The sequence below is a fragment of the Artemia franciscana genome, unplaced genomic scaffold (genome assembly GCF_032884065.1).
Source record: "Artemia franciscana unplaced genomic scaffold, ASM3288406v1 PGA_scaffold_32, whole genome shotgun sequence".
In the NCBI taxonomy this organism is placed as follows: Eukaryota; Metazoa; Arthropoda; class Branchiopoda; order Anostraca; family Artemiidae; genus Artemia; species Artemia franciscana.
In genome coordinates this window covers 2,523,639-2,543,490 of record NW_027062665.1, presented here as the reverse complement: position 1 = coordinate 2,543,490, position 19,852 = coordinate 2,523,639, and the positions used below count along the sequence as shown (strand labels likewise).

Genomic DNA, 19,852 nt, shown 5'->3' with positions numbered 1-19,852 from the left:
CTCTTGTGTAGTGGTAACCCTTGGGATAAATATAGTCAAGATAGTAACTTGGGTTTTTGCTGTATTCGGCTCAAGAAGCTATGTGCTCCAATAAGTTGGCAGTAGCAATAGCAGTAAGACAACTTTACAAAAGGCTGGATTTATAAACGTTTTTATATCCTCTCCCCCGCCCAAACCCATTCCGGAACGTCAAAGTTTAAGTTTTACAGATCAATGCTTTTACACAGTTCGTGGTAACGAACTGTAGTAAGGAGCGACCCGGCTCAATAGTAACCAAAACTCTAAAAAATTGAATTTTGATATCAATAGCTACATCAAAAGAATCGCATTTTAATGCCGATTTTAAGTATATAATTTTCATCAAGTTTAATCTTACCCATCAAAAGTTACGAGCCTGAGAAAATTTGCCTTATTTAGGAAAATAGGGGAAACACCCCCTAAAAGTCGTAGGATCTTAACGAAAATGACACCATCAGATTCAGCGTATCAGAGAACCCTACTGTAGAAGTTTCAAGCTCCTATCTACAAAAATGAGGAATTTTGTATTTTTTGCCAGAAGACAAATCACGGGTGCGTGTTTATTTGTTTGTTTGTTTTTTGTTTGTCTTTTCCTCAGGGGTCATCGTATCGACCAAGTGGTCCTAGAATGTCGCAAGAGGGCTCATTCTAACGGAAATGCATAGTTCTAGTGCCCTTTTTAAGTGACCAAAAAAATTGGAGGGCATCTTGGCCCCCTCCCACGCTCATTTTTTCCCAAAGTCAACGGATAAGAATTTTGAGATAGCCATTACGTTCAGCATAGTAGAAAACTATAATAACTATGTCTTTGGGGGTGACCTACTCCCCCACAATCCCTGGGGGAGGGGCTGCAAGTTACAAACTTTGACCAGTGTTTACATATAGTAATGGTTATTGGGAAGTGTACAGACGTTTTCAGGGAGATTTTATTTTGTTTGGGGGTAAGGCTGAGGAGAAGGGGCTATGCTGGAGGATCTTTCCTTCGAGGAATCTGTCATGGGGGAAGAAAAATTCAACGACAAAGGCGCAGGATTCTCTAGCATTACTATAAGAAAACAATGAAAAATAAACATGAAAAGCGTTTTTTTCAAATGAAAGGAAGAAGTAGCATTGAAACTTAAAACGAACAGAGATTATTACGCATATGAGGGGTTCTAAAAATTCTTTAGCATAAAGAGCGAGGTATTTAGGAGGAGATAAATATCTTGCTCTTTATGCTAAAGTATTTTTAGTAATTTCAACTATTTATTCTACGGCCTTTCTGATTCAGGGGTCATTCTTAAAGAATTGGGACAAAACTTACGATTTTGTGTAAAGAGCGAGGTATTAACGAGGGTACAAACCCTCTCGTATACATAATAAAAATATAAGGTTATGAAAGTTTGTTACGTAAGTTAATTCTTAAGTTACGTATATTTTTTACTAATAAAAACGTTCGTTAAAAATTAAAAGTCCTAGATGCCTTTTTAAGTAACCGAAAAATTGGAGGGCAACTAGGCCTCCATCTCCACCCCTTATGTCTCAAAATCTTCTGATCAAAACTAAGAGAAAGCCATTTAGCCAAAAAAATTAATATACAAATTTCATTTTAATAATTTAGGTGCGGAGAGCCAAAACCAAACATGCATTAATTCAAAAACGTTCAGAAATTAAATAAAAAAAATAATTTTTTTAGCTGAAAGTAAGGAGCGACATTAAAACTTAAAACGAGCAGAAATTATTCCGTATATGAAATGAGTTGTCCCCTCCACAATCCCTCGCTCTTTACGCTAAAGTTTGACTCTTTGCCACAATTCTACTTTTTAAAAAAATTGAAAGCTTTAGCGTAAAGAGCGAGGGATTGCGGAGGGGACAACTCATTTCATATACGGAGTAATTTCTGTTCGTTTTAAGTTTTAATGTCGCTCCTTACTTTCAGCTAAAAAAAAATTAGTTTTTTTTTATTTAATTATATAAAGGACTCAACTAGCATGTTTTTTTTTTAAGTATAATTTTTAAAATTGACTTTTGTCGGCAAAATAAGAGGGGAACTTAATAAGAGGGGAAAAATTATTTACCCAGTGATGTGTTTCATAGAAAAAAGAACTGATGTCAGTGTCCAATTTTTTTTATTTTTCAAAAGATAAGGGCTTATCAACCAAAGGTCTTCATTTTACAATTTTTTTTTCTGTTGACAATAAGATATGTTTACAAATAATTGCTTAAATTACCTGTCCCCGTCAAAATATCAATGTAGTTTGCCTGGATCATCAAATCTGACATGACAAAGCATCCAACATCTTCAAGCTCCTGGAGAAGATTACCATGTTTTGGCTGATGACGGGCCTTAATTCTCTTTTAAAAAAAAGTTATTAATGTGGGTACTTGTCAGCTATTAGAAATACATTGTAGAATTCGGCTTAGGTTACTTAGACAGAATGCATTGAACGTGTATAATACAAGTCCAATAATGGACTATATATTTGCATATTAGGGATGGGGATGTGGGTTAGGTTAGGTAACGATACGGTTGGGTTAGGTCTCCATAATTTTATTTCTAAAGTGTTATTTTATCATCATGTTTTATTATTTTTCATTAGGATTAACTTAACTTCACTTTTTGGGTGTGCTTCCAATATTTGAAAAGTACCTTAATGAGAATCTCCTTTCCTAAATCCATCAACGTAAAACAATGGAATAAGTAACAATGTTTTAATATGCACACATTTTTGTCAAAAATTTAAAATTCATTATATGTTTAGCTCTTCAGTATACAAATAATTTCGTATAAGTCGAAATAATTTCGGAATAAGTAACAATGTTTTAATATGCACACATTTTTGTCAAAAATTTAAAGTTCATTATATGTATAGCTCTTCAGTATACAAATAATTTCGTATAGTTTTATATTTTTGAAATACTGCTTATTCTGTTGTACTTCCTTTACAAAAAGTTTCTTGTACTAATAATGACTATGCAAAAGTACAATATTTATATAATGTGCGTGGCTACCCCATTAGAGGAACAATTGTTTTTGGATGATCGTATCAAACCGGTCCTTGGGGACTTAAAATATTTAGTACAGAGGTAGGTTGCATGAGAATTCTAGTTTCATCAAGTGACAAAAGAAACTGTCAAAAGATGGGGTCGTTCGTTGTTGGCTTTTGTTAGACTCAACAGTATCTTTCTAAACAGGGTATTAATGCTACCGAGCAAAAATGATTAAATACCCGTCTAGTTTGAAACTAACAATATGTCAGAAATGTACAGCTTTTGAAAGTAAACAAACCTGGGGTGGTACATTCTGCCTCTATAGATGTGGCTTTTATTGGTAGGGCTTTAAATCGTTTTTGGTACATTATACAGCTTGAAATGTCCAATACTGTTTTAAGTATCTAAATTTTCCTGAGAGGTTATTCAGTTGAAACTATAAGTGAAGCTAGTTTTTCGCAACCGGAAAAAATTAATTTTGACAAACTCTCTTTCTTTTGAGTCCTTCTTTTAATTATTTTGAGTGTTAAATGGAATGTTGCATAATTCTATATCCACAGAGAGGGGGGTAGGTGATGTGAGACGAGAATACTGGACCTAATATCCTAAAACTTTGGAAAGCAAGATCTTAAATTCATAGTTTTGGAACCTGAATTCTTCCATTTTTTGGGGGGGAGGGAGTCAGCTACCTTCGTCTTAAATACCTTGAAACGATGGTAAAGCAGCAGATGTGAGGCTTATTAAATGAGTCTTTTAATTTCAAGTTGTATTCGAAATATTTTTTTTTTCCAGCATCTGGGTTTCAAAACAGTTTTGGCTCAAGGTATGACAAAAGTGAAAATCATGAGATAGCTAATTGATTCGAGGTTTTGACAATCCATATAAAATCTAAGAGTTACCAGGATCAAGCTTTTTAGCAGTGATAAGTGTGATGAGTCTCACTCTTAAGACCGTTATGTTGCAGTCTATAATAAACGAGGCTCTCACTTAACGACAAGATTTGAAAATTGAAAAAAGACAATAAAGAGCTGCTTTACATACACTCCTTCACATCTAAAGTATATATAATACTACTCATTGGCTTCAGAAGGCTTTCACATCGTTACACTCCTACTCTTCTATCCGAAGTTTGTCTTGTGGCTTCTTGAAAGTATTTTAGAGAGTGAAAGCTCTACACAATGAAAAAGTTAAAACTGATATTTCAACGCACTGTAAGGCCTTTTATCATGGTTTTGTTTCTGAGATAAACTAAATTCAAATTTTCGTAAATCCGACAGTACAAAATGGTTGAAAACCATTTTGTACATTAGTATTACGAATTGGTTATTCATTAGTAACGTTAACGTATTCATTAGTAATCATTAGTAACGAATTGGTGGCTGCTAATCAAATAAAACAAATTTTTAGTGAACAAGAACAAATTATTAGCGTCAGCAAATTTCAAAAAGCAGGAGAATTTGTTTTCAAACTGGAATACAAAGAAGAAAATAATTTCTTTACCCGGAATCTATGAATATAACTGAAAAAGAAGGGCTCAAAAGGGACTGCACTTTATAAACTTTGGTATTTTTAACCCATTTTCATAAGCTCACCAACGATTCGATTTTTTTGTTATATAAAGCCTAATCAGTTTCACAAACCACTCGTTTTCACTTTGATTTATTCTCTGATTCTAGAGAAAATATAATTTCCCCATTTTTAGTCCATATTGAACACCAGTAGGTTTTTTATTTATTTCTAACTTTACCCAGGATATAATAAAGTGAAACATCTATAAAATTAAATGTGGATTTATGTAATCACTGTAGATACACTAGTGAAGTAGGAAACGCAGTTATTTAATAAAGCAGTTTTCTTGCAAATCATACTTTGAATGTGTAAAAAATAAGTGAAAAACTGTAGGAAAAAAAAAATCAGCTTACAGTCAAGGGAGTTGCCACGGCAACTACTATGCAGAGGAGCAGAACTGTGAATTTGCTCATCTTGAACCAATATACTCAATTGACTGTCTGAAACTGCAGCAATTTTTATATTTATAGGAATCAATTACTGATAAGAGGTGCAAAGATTGTTGGTATACGTGCAATTTAAGCCTGTCAATAAATACAAACACAACTAAAGACTATGAGCCGAAAACAATCAAATAACCTAGGCTACGTGATTAACACAATATAATGGGCGGGATGGCATTTTTAGAAGGTTCATGTTCATTAGGCACATATAAGACTAATAATTTTATATATTAGATAAGATTCTTAAATGATAGCATTCTCTTGCAGATTTCTGATATTATTTAACTTTTCTGTCGTTTTAATGAAGTATTTTTTCTTAATGTGTAACTTATATTTCTAGATTATGAAATTGAAACACTATTTTTGAATGGATACTAAATAAATATAGGCTAGAAAAGTCTATTTTAAGAAACTTTAGGCAGTTTTTTTTAAAAGAAAACTTTTCTTTTGCATTTTTCTTATTCACTAGATAATAAATTATAATAGACATGGATACCTCATTTAAAAGCTTACTTCAAGGTCATATTCTTGACATGTACTAAAGGTATACTTCCGGTCAGTACCCTCCTTTGGTTGCGTGGTTTCGGATTATAGGCATCAAATATAGTTAAAGTAGAATGTACAGTGTCTTTTGTGAAACATATGTTCCAATGGGTATACTCCATATACCCATTGAACATATTGAACCCATAAAGAACATATTGGAACATATGTTCCAATATATTCAATGGGTAGACATATATATCAATTTCCTTCTTTTATAAAGATTTTTCTTGTCTGTGTATCATTTTTGTTAAGTACAAGCGTAGCACGACTTATACTTGTGAGCGTGTAAATGACTTGAAAACTGACTGAAGATGAAGCCCCCATTAGCTGGGAAGAAAACGTAAGAGAAGCCAGAAGAACAGTTGGTAGGGATTGGTAATCATTATACTATTTTACCAAGGATGCCAATCAAAATGTTTATTTTATTTTCTCAAGAAATTGTAATTAAAGCCTTGGTAATTCAATATATGGTAATTTTCAGGTTTTTCCCCCATGAGAGTTATTTCCCGAGGAGGTTCTTTTTCGGGGGGGGGGGGATAAACGCCAGCCATCGAATAACCATTGTCAATAGAAACCGCATCTCTAAAAAAAACTTCCATGTAACATATGCAACAGTCAAATATATTATTCACACTGATTCAGAATATGAAAAATATTTTAAATTTTGGTTTTCTTAATTAAAACTAGATGCACATGGGAATTTGCATAGAATTTGAAACAAGCAAGAAATTCCCCAAAAAAGGAGGCCGTCTTGATGGAAATTATGCAATGAAGCTCAAAATATATGAGAGACCTAAAGGCACTATCTTCCAATTAAATTTTTTTTGTTTTTCTTACGAAATGAATAAATAGGGCTACAAGAATGAATATGATAAATGAATATACACACACACACACACACACATTTATTATATATACATATATGCATATATATATATATATATATATATATATATATATATATATATATATATATATATATATATATATATATATATATATATATATATATATATATATATATATATATATATATATATATATATATATATATATATATATATATATATATATATATATATATATATTTATATATATATAAATATATATATATATATATATATATATATATATATATATATATATATATATATATATATATATATATATGTATATATATATATATATATATATATATATATATATATATATATATATATATATATATATATATATATATTTATATATATATATATATATAATATATATATATATACATATATATATATATATATATATATATATATATATATATATATATATATATATATATATATATATATGTATATATATATATATATATATATATATATATATATATATATATGCATATATATATATATATATATATATATATATATATATATATATATATATATATATATATATATATATATATATATATATATATATAATATATTATATATATATATATATATATATATATATATATATATATATATATATATTTGCTTACATTGGTTTCTTGCATAGCATAAATAAGGTTGCTGAGTTTCCAACGCATGAATTATTTATATAACACAATGTCTGTTTGAAGGCCCAAAAAACGAAGATTTGCATTAATCTTTTCGCCCTTTTGACAATCAGCAGGCATACAGTGTGTTTTATTCAGTTCGGCATCCCTCTCAAAAGCTGAGGGGGGTTCTATCATCCGCAGAGGCATAGTTAATTGACTTTTTAACGATTTTGATCCAGATGACATTTTCCAAATTTTGATCATTTTTTATGGGGGGGGGCACGTAAAAAGGGCATAGGGGGGTAGGAAGCCCTCACACAAACTTTTAATATATCTTTTAATATTTCTGAAAAGTTTCACTTTAATACGCACAGTATTTCTTAAAACATTGCAGATCCTCCTTTTTGATAAGCTTGATACGCATAGTGCCTTTTGATTTAGTATAATATATCCCTCAGCATTCTCTTATGTTTCACCTTAATAACCCTTAGACTTTTCGGATACAACCTGAATTAAACATGCCCACTTCTAAAAAAGAAACGTTATATGTTAAATATGGGTTATTTGCACAACCTAAAGTCCTTACCATTGGGGCTGGGGGGTGTCAGCCCTAGAACGATTTTTCATTGACCTTTTGACTATTTTTAACAAAGCATCTGCCTGAAACTTTGACCAGATGTGCTAGGGCAAGAATTGCATTGTTGGGGCGCTGGCTGCTCTTTGATCACTTTTGACTCTTTGACTCCTTCCATAGAAACCTTATTTGTTAAAATGGGCAGCTTATATAACTTGCAGCCCTTGCCCCAGAGGTTGGGTAGGAATGGTCAGACCCAGATGCATAGTTATTTTTACTTTTGACGGTTTTGAAGGCCATCTCAATATTTTCATTTGATACACTTCAGGAAATGCCGTGTAAAGTGGCAACTGATATAGTAAAACAATGTCAAAAAGCCTGTAAATGGAATAGGCGGGTTAAATTCCCGTAGCCATCTCATATTCCCAGGGATTAAAGGATGTCTTACCCTCCCATATCAAAACAGTTATTTCATAGCTCTTGTACTCGTCCCCAAGAGGAATCCTAATATGAACAATACTTTAGGCGGGTAAAAGAGGGCTACTATTTTGATTAAGTATTATTAAGATTTTATTAACAGAGTACAAAGGGTTGCTGTTTTGTCCAATTATAAAACAAGATTAGTAAAACTTGTTGAAAAAAGGTTAATTATAAAAAGTTGTTTACAAGTCTTCGCTTTGAATTATCAAACTTCAACTTTTACATTAAAACAGACATTAAACTTTTCTTCCAAAGAGACAAAGAAAAATTAAAACACAAACAATATATCAATTGGACTTTATCATGCCTTAAATGTATTTGTTGACATCTGTATCAATAGGGCAATCAAAGCCCTTGATGGTTTTAAGTTATTGCTGAGTGAGCAATCTAATTAATAAACAATAAAGCCAATGTAGACTCAGGGCAAACAACTGAGAATGATATATCGCAATTTGATAAGTCATATAAAGTTTATTGACTATAAACCTACTCTTTGATTCTTCTTATCGGAAGTCATCCAAATTTCACATTTTTCCAAAGTTCACAAACAGTCGTTGGTCACGGAATGGTCTTGGATCACGATCACGCTCACAGATTCCAAACTATAGAGAATCCCATCGGCAGTCATGGTGACCAAAGCCACCAGCTGGTTGTAAATTTGCTTTAATTTTATGAAGCCAGAACTGAATCCAGGTGCCATCGTTTTTCTTCCAGGTAGGAGGCAGCTTATAAACATTGTTTAGACAACATTAACCAATGGTCTATGATAGGTTTACCCGACCAATGGTAGACGATGGGGACGGAGGAAGACGGAAATATTGTATTTCTGTCTGCATTCTTGTCCGATAATCTCATTTGCCTAAAATCAAAAAGACTCATTCTGCGAATGAAAGAAAATATAAATACCATGAGAACCTGAAAATGAATTAAATAAAAATTAAATTTTATTCAAATCAGAGGCAACGCTATAGATGTACTTAAAATAAAGGTCAAAAGGCTTCAATGTTTTAATTTTTTTTTCCAAGAGGCACTTCATATGGGAAGGGTGGTCGTATAAACTTCTGAGGAGACTCACTCGATTGAAAAAAAGGAAGTTTCAGTGCCATTTTTATGAGTCAAAAGTAGTTGAAGTGCGGATATTTCCCGCTCCCTACCTTCTTTTCCCCAAATGTGTTCGATGAAAAATTCAGGAAACCTATATTTTTCAAAATAGTTCGAAGATCAATTAAGAAAAACTCCAGAGTCAACAAAACCTTCCAACGCCATCCAACTTTGCGTAAAAAGAATTTTACCAAAAAAAGTGAACTGCCATATTAAACTTAAGACCAACAGAAATTATAATCTTATGATAATATAGTTAAACAATTCAACTGCTAACTAATAAATTACAATCGTATATTTAACATCTTAAGTCGAAGACTTGAAAACTATAGAAAAATTCATTTTATAGGCCAATAAAAAACTTTGGTACTTGAACAAAAGGAAATTAATTTTAAACAATTTGCACAATAAGATGTTATTCAAAGAAAAGTATAGGGCCATATGAAACTTAATACCGGCAAGAATTAATTCCTAATATATTTTAAACTCAAAATGACCGAATATTACTTTTAAAGAATAAATTAAACCCATAATGAACTAAAATTAAAACTAATCAAACAGTTCGTGTTAACGAACTGTAGTAAGGAGCGACCCGGCTCAATAGTAACCAAAACTCTAAAAAATGGAATTTTGATACCAATAGCTACATCAAAAGAATCGCATTTTAATGCTGGTTTTAAATACATAAGTTTCATCAAGTTTAGTCTTACCCATCAAAAGTTACGAGCCTGAGAAAATTTGCGTTATTTTAGAAAATAGGGGGAAACGCCCCTAAAAGTCATAGAATCTTAACGAAAATCACACCATCAGATTCAGCGTATCAGAGAACCCTACTGTAGAAGTTTCGAGCTCCTATCTACAAAAACCTGGAATTTTGCATTTTTTGCCAGATGGCACATCACGGATGCGTGTTTATTTGTTTATTTGTTTTTTGTTTTTTTTTCCCCAGGGGTGATCGTATCGACCCCTTTGTCCTAGAATGTTGCAAGAGGGTTCATTCTAACGGAAATGAAAAGTTCTAGTGCCCTTTTTAAGTGACCAAAAAAATTGGAGGGCACCTAGGCCCCCTCCCACGCTAATTATTTTCCCAAAGTCAACGGATCAAAATTCTGAGATAGCCATTTTATTCAGCGTAGTCGAAAAACCTTATAACTATGTCTTTGGGGACGACTTACTCCCCCACAGTACCCGTGGGAGGGGCAACAAGTTGCAAACTTTGACCTGTGCTTACATATAGTAATGGTTATTGGGAAGTATACAGGCGTTTTCAGGAGGATTTTTTTGGTTTGGGGGAGGGGTTGAGAAGAGGGGGATATGCTGGGGGAACTTTCCTTCGAGAATTTGTAATGGGAGAAGAAAATTTCCATGAAGGGAGAGCAGGATTTACTAGCATTATTTAAAAAAAAACAATTAAAAAATAAAAGTGAAAAAGCTTTTTCAGCTGGAAGTAAGGAACAGCAATAAAACTTAAAACAAACAGAAATTATTACCCATATGAGGGACTCACCTCCTTCTAATACCTCGCTCTTTACGCTAAAGTATTTTCAGTAATTTCAACTACTTATTCTACGGCTTTTGTGATTCAGGGGGTCATTCTTAATGAATTGGGATAAAGTTTAAGCTTTAGTGTAAAGAGCGAGGTACTGACGATGGGGCGAATCCCCTCATATATGTAATTAAAACATGAGAATACAAAAGTTCTTTACGTAAGCTAATTTATAAGTTACGTAAATCTTTTACCAATAAAAAGATTCGAAAAAAATTAAAAGTTCTAGTTGCCTTTTAATTAACCAAAAAATCGGGGGGCAACTAGGCTTCGTCCCCCGCTCTTTTTTCTCATATCATTCGATCAAAATTATGAGAAAGCCATTGAGTCAAAAAAAAAATATGCAAATTTAGTTTTGATTATTCCTCTGCGGAGAGCCAAAATCAAAACATGCATTGATTCAAAAACGTTCAGAAATTAAATGAAAAAAAAAAGTTTTTTTAACTGAAAGTAAGGAGCGACATTAAAACTTAAAACGCACAGAAATTACTTCGTATATGAAAGAGGCTGCTTCCTCATCAACGCCCCGCTCTTTACGCAAAAGTTTTTTACTGTTTTAAAAAGAAGAATTGAGAGAAAGAGTCAAACTTTAGCGTAAAGAGCGGGGCGTTGATCTGATTGGAAATCAAAATTTCTAGTGCCCTTTTTAAGAGTTGAAAGTGATCATTTTGTAACCATTCTCCCCCTCTCTCACACTCTCTTTCCCCCCAAATTCATTCGATAAAAATTTTGAGCAAACCAGTTTGTTCAAAATAGTCCAAAAGTCAAATAACTATAACTCAGAGTTTGAAAATTCCCCCAAAGCCCAGGGACAAGGGATGAAGCTTATATAAATTATTCATTATTATAATATAAGGTTTGTGGAAGAGGTAGTGGAAATAATACGGGTGGGGGCTCATTTGTTTGGATACCCGAAATTCTGGTTCTTTTTTTAACACTAAAAAATGATCAAAGGGCACCAGCCTCGGGGGAAGGAATGAAAGTTATGCAAGTTTCTTAATGTTGCTTTTACACTTTTGTTCAATTTGGTACTTCCATATTTTCTTTACTTTGATGCTTTGTTATCTTAATAATGTTACTTAGATGCTAGTTTTGATGCTCTGAAGAAATTTAGATATTGAAAAAAAACATGATTTTAAGATGGGGAAGGTTGAAAAACATGAAACTTTTTAGTAAAAAATAAAAATAAATTATTTGTATTATATTCAAAAAAGAAAGTTTTCCAAGAAAAGTGAAGGCCATATTAAAAATTTGATGAACAGAAAGAAATTTCTATAACAGTTCCCTGAATTTATAGGTAACTCCTTCAGTTAATCTATACTCATAAGATTCCCCGCAAACTATTACTTTTGACAGATTTTTCTGAATTGTTTATTCAGTGTCTACTCTATCATTATCCTGTATTAGTAAATTGTTCGCTTATCAATAACCTAGAGCAATTGATCGAATAATTTCCCAATAAGGATTCAATAAATAAACACGATAAGCCGATAATGGCTAAAAATCGGTTATTATTAACGAAGTTTCTTATTTTCCTGAAAATGAATGATGATAACAGCTACTATTTATAACTATCACTACTAGTATATAAGTTACTGCTACTGGATGTTTATTTTTAATAACAAGTATTGTGGTATTGTAAAAATATTTAAATAAAAATACAACAAAGACACAACTAATGCTTAAAATTTGAGTAACTATAACTTGATAAGCCGTGCATTTGTGCGTATACTTAGGACCTGTGGGGCCACCAAACAAGCTTCTGTACCACTTTGCTAACAACAAAATTACTCTCAGAGTTACTAAATTACTCTCAGAGAGAAGTAGATCTCTTGTAAGGTGGCAATTACTCTCAAGTTACTTTCAATTACTTTCAAATTGCTTTCAAATTACTTTCGATTACAAAATTACTCTCAGAGTTGTTTGGTGCATAGTAGTCTGCTCTAATGTTTCAATATCCATTGAGGTAGATCTCTTGTAGGGTCACAATCCGCCTGTTGGTTGAATACTCTGCTTTATTTTCACATAGGAAAAGAAGTGGCTTATTTTCCTTTAATGAGCCCCATACAATCTGAAACCATTCTAACCATTTTAATCTATCTTAAGCCATCTTTGAAAGCGAATCCATCAAAATAATTGACTAACTTCGTCTACAAGAAGTTTTATTCTCAGTCTGTTCTTCCTTAGTAAAACCATCTCTATCAGGTCTGTTTCTTTTATGTAAAAACCACTCGGAGTAAATTCTTTGTTCAAAAAGTCTTCATTCATAGCTGGGTCACTCCTTTGTGTTAGTCCTTCATGAGACCTTTAATCAAAAAAGCGGATCAGTCTAGTTAAAGATTGACATCTAGTTAAAGATGGAAATCCACTGCTACCTTTGAAGACAAGGACTAACGCAGGGGTAATGATTGTGCTCTTCAAGTGTGTTCATTTAAAAAACGAAGCTCTTCTGAGGGATGTATAGAACGAAGTTAAGACTTAAAATAAATAAAAATTATTACTTCACAGCCTATCTAATATATGTTGATAAGACTAGTGAAAGTAAACCAACTGAGGATATGTCTCATTTTTAGGATTATAAAAAAACCAGCACTTTACTGAAAACACAAAAGCCAAGTGTAAAAAAAGAATATTGCTCAAAAGTAAGTACATAGCCTCTCAGCAACAAATTAATCTATAACGCTTTTCATAGTCTTACATGAGCTGTAATAGCAGTAAGTTTCAATACACAATTAAAATTACCTTAAAAACTTAGGCATTAAAATAAATATTATCTTCAAAAGCGCGAAGTCGTCAAACAGATAACAAAGATAATGGTTTGATTTATCAAGTAACATCTTGGTCCGACCTTGTATTATTATATGAGCTTCGGAAACTCGGTCCTTTCACAAAACGGAGAATTTTAAGGTATGATACAATTTCTAAAGTGAGTCTTTAGTTCTAATACTATCAAGATTGGTTTACTTCGAACTTGTCTACAGAATAATCATAAAGTATCCTTTCAAACAGTTCGTGGTAACGAACTGTAGGAAGGAGCGACCCGGCTCAATAGTAAACGAAACTCTAAAAAACGGAACTTTGATGCTAAAAGATATATCAAAAGAATCGGATTTTTATGCTGATTTCAAATATATAATTTTCATCAAATCTAATCTTTGTTATCAATAGTTACGAGCCTGAGAAAATTTGCCTTTTTTGGAAGATAGGGGAAAATACCCCCTAAAAGTCATATGATCTTAACGAAAATCACACCATCGCATTCAGAGTATCAGAGAACCCTATAGTAAAAATGTCAAGGTCCAATCTACAAAAATGTAGAATTTCGTATTTTTGTGCCAGAAGACAGATCACGGGTGCGTGTTTATTTGTTTTTTTTCCCCAGGTGTCTTCGTATCGACCAAGTGGTCCTAGAGTGTTGCAAGACGGCTCATTCTAACGGAAATGATTCAAGTTACAAGCTTTGGAGGGGAGAGGATTCAAGTTACAATCTTTGACCATTGTTTACATACAGTAATGGTTATTGGGAAGTGTACCGACGTTTTCAGGGGGATTTTTTAGGCTAGGGTGTGGGGTTGAGGGGAGGGGGCTATGTGAGAGGATCTTTCCTTGGAGGAATATTTCACAGGGGAAGAGAAATTCAATGAAAAGGGCGCAGGATTTTCTAGATTAAAGAAAAACACTGAAAATATGTTTATATTTTCATTGTTTTTGTTTTTGTAAGGAGTAGTATTAAAACTTAAAACGAACAGAGATTATTACGTATATGGGGGACTCTAAAAATAAATTAGCATAAAGAGCGAGGTATTTAGGAGGAGATAGATACTTCGCTCTTTATGCTAAAGTATTCTTAGCGATTTCAACTATTTATTCTACGGCCTTTCTGATTCAGGGGTTATTCTTAAAAGAATTGGGACAAAACTTAAGATTTAGTGTGAAGAGCGAGGTATTAACGAGGGGACAAAGCCCCTCATATATATATAATCAAAAATACAAGAATATAAAAGTTAGTTACGTAAGTTAATTCTTAAGTTACGTATATTTTTTACTAACAAAAACATTCGTTAAAAATTAAAAGTTCTAGTTACCTTTTTAAGTAGCCAAAAAATTGGAGGGCAACTAGGCCTCCTTCCCCACCCCTTATTTCTCAAAATCGTCTGATCAAAACTAAGAGAAAGCCATTTAGCCAAAAAAGAATTAATGTGCAAATTTCATTTTAATAATTTTTGTACGGAGAGCCAAAATCAAACATGCATTAATTCAAAAACGTTCAGAAATTAAAGAAAAAACTAGTTTTTTTAACTGAGAGTAAGGAGCGACATTAAAACTTAAAACGAACAGAAATTACTCCGTATATAAAATGGGTTGCCCCCTCCGCAATCCCTCGCTCTTTACGCCAAAGTTTGACTCTTTGCCACAGTTCTACTTTTTAAAACAATTAAAAACAAATTATAATTTTCTTGTGTAAGGTTTTCGACTATACTGATCCCAATTGCACGCTTTTCACTTCGATCTGACGAACTTTTTCAGGGATTTCAGGCTTTTTTCAAAATCACCGTAAATTTCTTTTGCAATAAACTTTATATTTACGATGAAAATAGTAACCATTCCTGACACAGTGTCAGATGTCATTTTTTTGACTAGGCAGTTTTTTTTAAAGAATTTGATACTTTTGGTTGCCTTGGGATGTGGTTCGCTTTTTGTGCTATAACTCTCAAGATGACAAGATAAAGACGTTGTTCGGACGCTTAATCGGACGCTTAATCGGATTAACTGAAATCGGAAAGACGCTTAATCGGATTAACTGCAGAATGAAACACCTGGGAAGTAGCCTTTAGAGAACAGCTTTTGGCACTATGCAACATACATAGTGCTAATGATAAATCAGATACAGATGTGCCACTCGGTTATTCGCTTGACACTTACAAGAGACGCTTCTAAATGGTTTGATCAGTTGGATTGAACTGATTAGTTCTAAAATTTAGAGGTTACCTCAATATAAGGTGACCAGTCTTTACTGAAGGCAAACTGTTTACGGAAGGGATAAAGTGAAGGAGCTTAAAACCCTAAGAAAGTGCAAGTTACCATGAATCTGAGAAGGTTTCCTGTATTCTCAACACCCCTAATCATTACAATAAAGGCTAATTTAAGGTTAGAAAACAAAATATTTTTCAATATTACTCTTTAAAAGTGGCTATATTTTTTTTTTTTTTTTTTTGAAAGAAAATGGAAAAACATAATGCCACAATTTCTTGTGTGCAATGTTTGATACAGTCGAATAAGTATTATTGGAAAGTGTATGTTAAACTTTAAGGCGAATTGTAGGGACTGCGCGAGAAGGGGGTATGGCCACTCAAATTACAGTAACTTCTTAGCATATTACAGTAAGTTTTTAACGAAGCTCTTAAATCCTCATTGACAAAACAGCTCACGAAAATGGGACCTTCTGTGCCGGGATGGTGCTCATCGATGTGTAAAATCAGAGTAGCACTTTGGTAGCCTTAGAACCCAAGGCATCTGAAGTCGAGATAGTAGCTTCCTATTCGTGGTACCCCATGGAAGATAAATACAAATAGATGGCAAGCCCACATAACTTTAATTTTGGGTCATAGGTTTGAGTAGAGTACAATAACAGCGATTTTGTTAACAGTTTGTTTTCGTATCAACATGGATGAAGTATCACATTGTTTACATTACTTTACTTGCCTGAGTATCAAAATTAACAAATAATTGACCCGGTGGTATTTGATTTCTTTAATGCTACTTGCTTTACCCCGTTGGTATTCCTGTGCACCACAGCTAACAGTCAGTATCCCTAATTTTAGGAATTTTCAAATCTTTGGGTACCTGGAGTAACACACTGCTGCTCAACCCATACCCAGGTCCGACCTGGGCGCGGAGGAGCCGATGCTGATTTTACTGAAATTGAAAGTCATAACTACAGCTAGGAATATCAGTTGAATTCAAGCTTGATAGAAAAGAGGAGGGGTTGTACAAGAAGTATTTCGGTGACAAGTAACACGAGAACAAGAGAAAAGCAAGGGAAGTAGAGAAAGTATTAAAAAATGAATTAAGGAAGTAGGAGTGGAGACCGTGGTTAAAATTTTAGAAGTTCTATAAAATGCAGCCAGACGAAATAATGGTAAAATTTTGTATTGGCATGTTAAGAAATTGAAATTGAATAGTAAATCTGATCTTGTCTGATTTAAAGAGGGGAACAAGGGTAAATGTTTAGTTTCGTCACAAGCAGTCTAAACCGGAAACTATGCTGCTTCGCAGAATAGTTTCCATACTATAAGTACTTAAAAATGTTAATTCAAGGAGCGCATCCATTTCTGGTTGACCATCCTCCTCCATGGGGCAAACTAAAAATGCATAAAGTGGGCTTGCTTACAGGTAACATTACCTATAGAGCAAAGCGTATTAGTCCATGAGCCCCACGGGCAGCGGGGTGAGCTCTGTGTTCAATATTTATTTTATAAAACTCGTTTGATGTTTTTTTTTCTTTCTTCAGTTTTATCACTCTTTGTTGAATAAATATAAAATACTGACCTCGCCCCACTGCCCGTGGGTCTCATGGACTAATACGCTAATGTTACTGATAAGCAAGCCCACTTCACGCATTTTTAGCTAAAAAATGTATGCACTTCTCTAATGATCAAAAGGTACGAGCCTGAAAAATAGAGGGAAAATCCCCCTAAAAGTCATAGAATCTTAGTGAAAATGATACTATCGCAGCAGAGAACCCTATTGTAGAATTTTCAAGCTCCTATCTACAAAACTGTGGAATTGTGTATTGTTTGCCAGAAAACCGATCACGGGTGCGTGTTTATTTATTTTTTATTTCTTTTCCCCAGGGGTGATCGTATCGACCCAGTGGTCCTAGAATGTTGCAAAAGGGCTCATTCTAACGAAAATTAAAAGTTCTAGTGCCCTTTTTAAGTGACCAAAAATATTGGAGTAATTTCTGTTCGTTTTAAGCTTTAATGTCGCTCCTTACTTTCAGTTGAAAAAAAACTTGTTTTTTTTATTTAATTATGACAAAGAAACAATATACGATCATCAGAACTTGCTATATGCAGTAATACGTGCTTTAGGCAGCTTGTGACGAAAATATAGATTTACCGGAACAAGGCCTCAATTAATGATAGGAAAAGTGTTGAAGGGAGATCGGTAGAACGTTTTGGAAATTTGTTAAATCGTGATAGAGTTACAGGAAATGATACTAAGGAAATCGAACAGTTTATGAGAAAGAGAATTGAAGGAAGATTCATTCTTGAATCTTTGAACTTGAAAACGATAAGACCTCAGGTGTTGAATGAGCCATAAATGAGTCTTCGTAATATGGTACCATGAAATTAGAGATGAGTCACCGATAGATATGATTTTTGAAAATGGAAAGTTCCGAACGATTTTTGGAAAAAAACTAAAAATGCCTTCATAGGTAAAGTGATAAGAGTGAATGTAGTAATTATAGAGATATTAGATAAGTTTCTTCAGAAAAATAAGAACTTAGTATGATAATTCTTTCTAGACTTAGATACGACGTGGATAAAGTTTTAAGGTGAACTGTGTAGTTCTAAGAAGAGGAGTGGATGCGTCGACTAATTTCTAATCTTAGGTTAGTAATTAACATTACGTCAATCATTGGCCCACTTTAATTCTTTGCTTTATAGATTCTGAACAAGTGTTTGATGTGACAAAAGAGCTCTAGCTAGGACCTTATCTTTGTGTGGTATACCAGATAAACGCATTAAAGTGATTGAAGCTGATGAAGGATGACAGTTTGACAAAAACCGTCCTTTTTGGCAATCCACATAGGGCCAAAAGAAAATCAGGTCGTCCTGGAGTGCGGTGGGGAGATGTTTTAAAAAGGGATTTAAAGGAACTTGGAACTTATTGGAATGGTTTAAAGGAGAATGCTCTGTTATATTGAGAAAGAGGGGGAGCGTATGCAGCAGTGTAGGTCTAAGGTTGTTCGTTACGGTAGTTAATTGTTAGTGTTAATAATGGCAGTGGTATTAGATTTCAGCCCGATTTTCTGTTATGCATACAATTATCATAATTTTCCTAGCTCATCAGTTCCGCAAATAATGATGAAAGGGTAACATGTAGATATGGAGGCACTGTTATGTTGTCCAAGTTACTCTATTAATCTCATGAGCACCAAAATAAACAATCACCAGGCTTATTTTTGATATCTTTAATTTTCTTGGGTCTCAAAATTAGTGAGCTCTATTAGATCCCTGACGTTATATAAAAAAAAAATGCGAATCGGAAACCGAAGAGCTGACTTGGTTTTTTGAAAAGATTGTACCTTCTTTGGTCATTCAAGGATCATTTAGAGAACATTCTTTTGCGGTGAAACAAATATTACAAAACGAACAGCGACGAGTCCGTATTTTACGCTTGATATTTGATTTCCAACAAAACTTACAGCTCAGGAATCTTAATTACCAATCAAAAATATTTTAGACGCATTGGAGAGCAAAAAAATTATTTAATTAAGATATTTGGCCTTTTCAATATAATCTACAATAGCAGATTCAACTTTTTTTTACCAACAATTTTCATTTCTGAATTCAGACCGTGTTCTACTACAATGTTTCTAACTGTTGTTTCAATGTCTTTACAAATCTAAGCTTGATCTTTAGTGGCCATAATAGACTTTAGAAGTCATCCTCTACTGTTTTGTCGCCTTTTGTTCTCTCCTTGTGCCGTTCCCAAAAAGGGCAGCCCATGACGTTTCTCCGCATTCATGTTGCGCCACTACATATTTTATGGTGAAAAATCAATTATTTTGAATCTATTGATCAACAATTTGAGAAGAAAATGTCATATAGACTTCTACAGGAAAAGCAGAGTAAGTATATGTTCCACCAATTATTTTAGACTTTCCACCGTAATTACTTCTGCCACCGCTATTTCTCACCTCTGATTTCCTTGTATTTACATTTAATTTTTTTATTTGAGATTTATAGAAATAAATAGTTTAAGTAGGCACCCGATCCTTAAGCTAAAGTTTTGTTATCAGACTTCTGCTTTCTATAGTTTTGGTTACTAGTGATATC

General features: G+C 33.2%; 1 protein-coding gene across 1 annotated transcript in view; it reads right to left on the bottom strand.

Annotated features, from left to right (window-relative positions):
* Nucleotides 1-19,852, bottom strand: part of LOC136041687 (uncharacterized) — a 135,611-nt gene that overhangs the window by 99,705 nt on the left and 16,054 nt on the right. Inside the window, exons 6-9 of the mRNA XM_065726412.1 lie at nt 17,907-18,006; nt 12,930-13,089; nt 4,911-4,970; nt 2,229-2,352 (exon numbers count right to left, since the gene is read on the bottom strand). Coding sequence (XP_065582484.1) covers nt 2,229-2,352; nt 4,911-4,970; nt 12,930-13,089; nt 17,907-18,006 — 444 coding nt within the window. The remainder of the gene's footprint in view (nt 1-2,228; nt 2,353-4,910; nt 4,971-12,929; nt 13,090-17,906; nt 18,007-19,852) is intronic.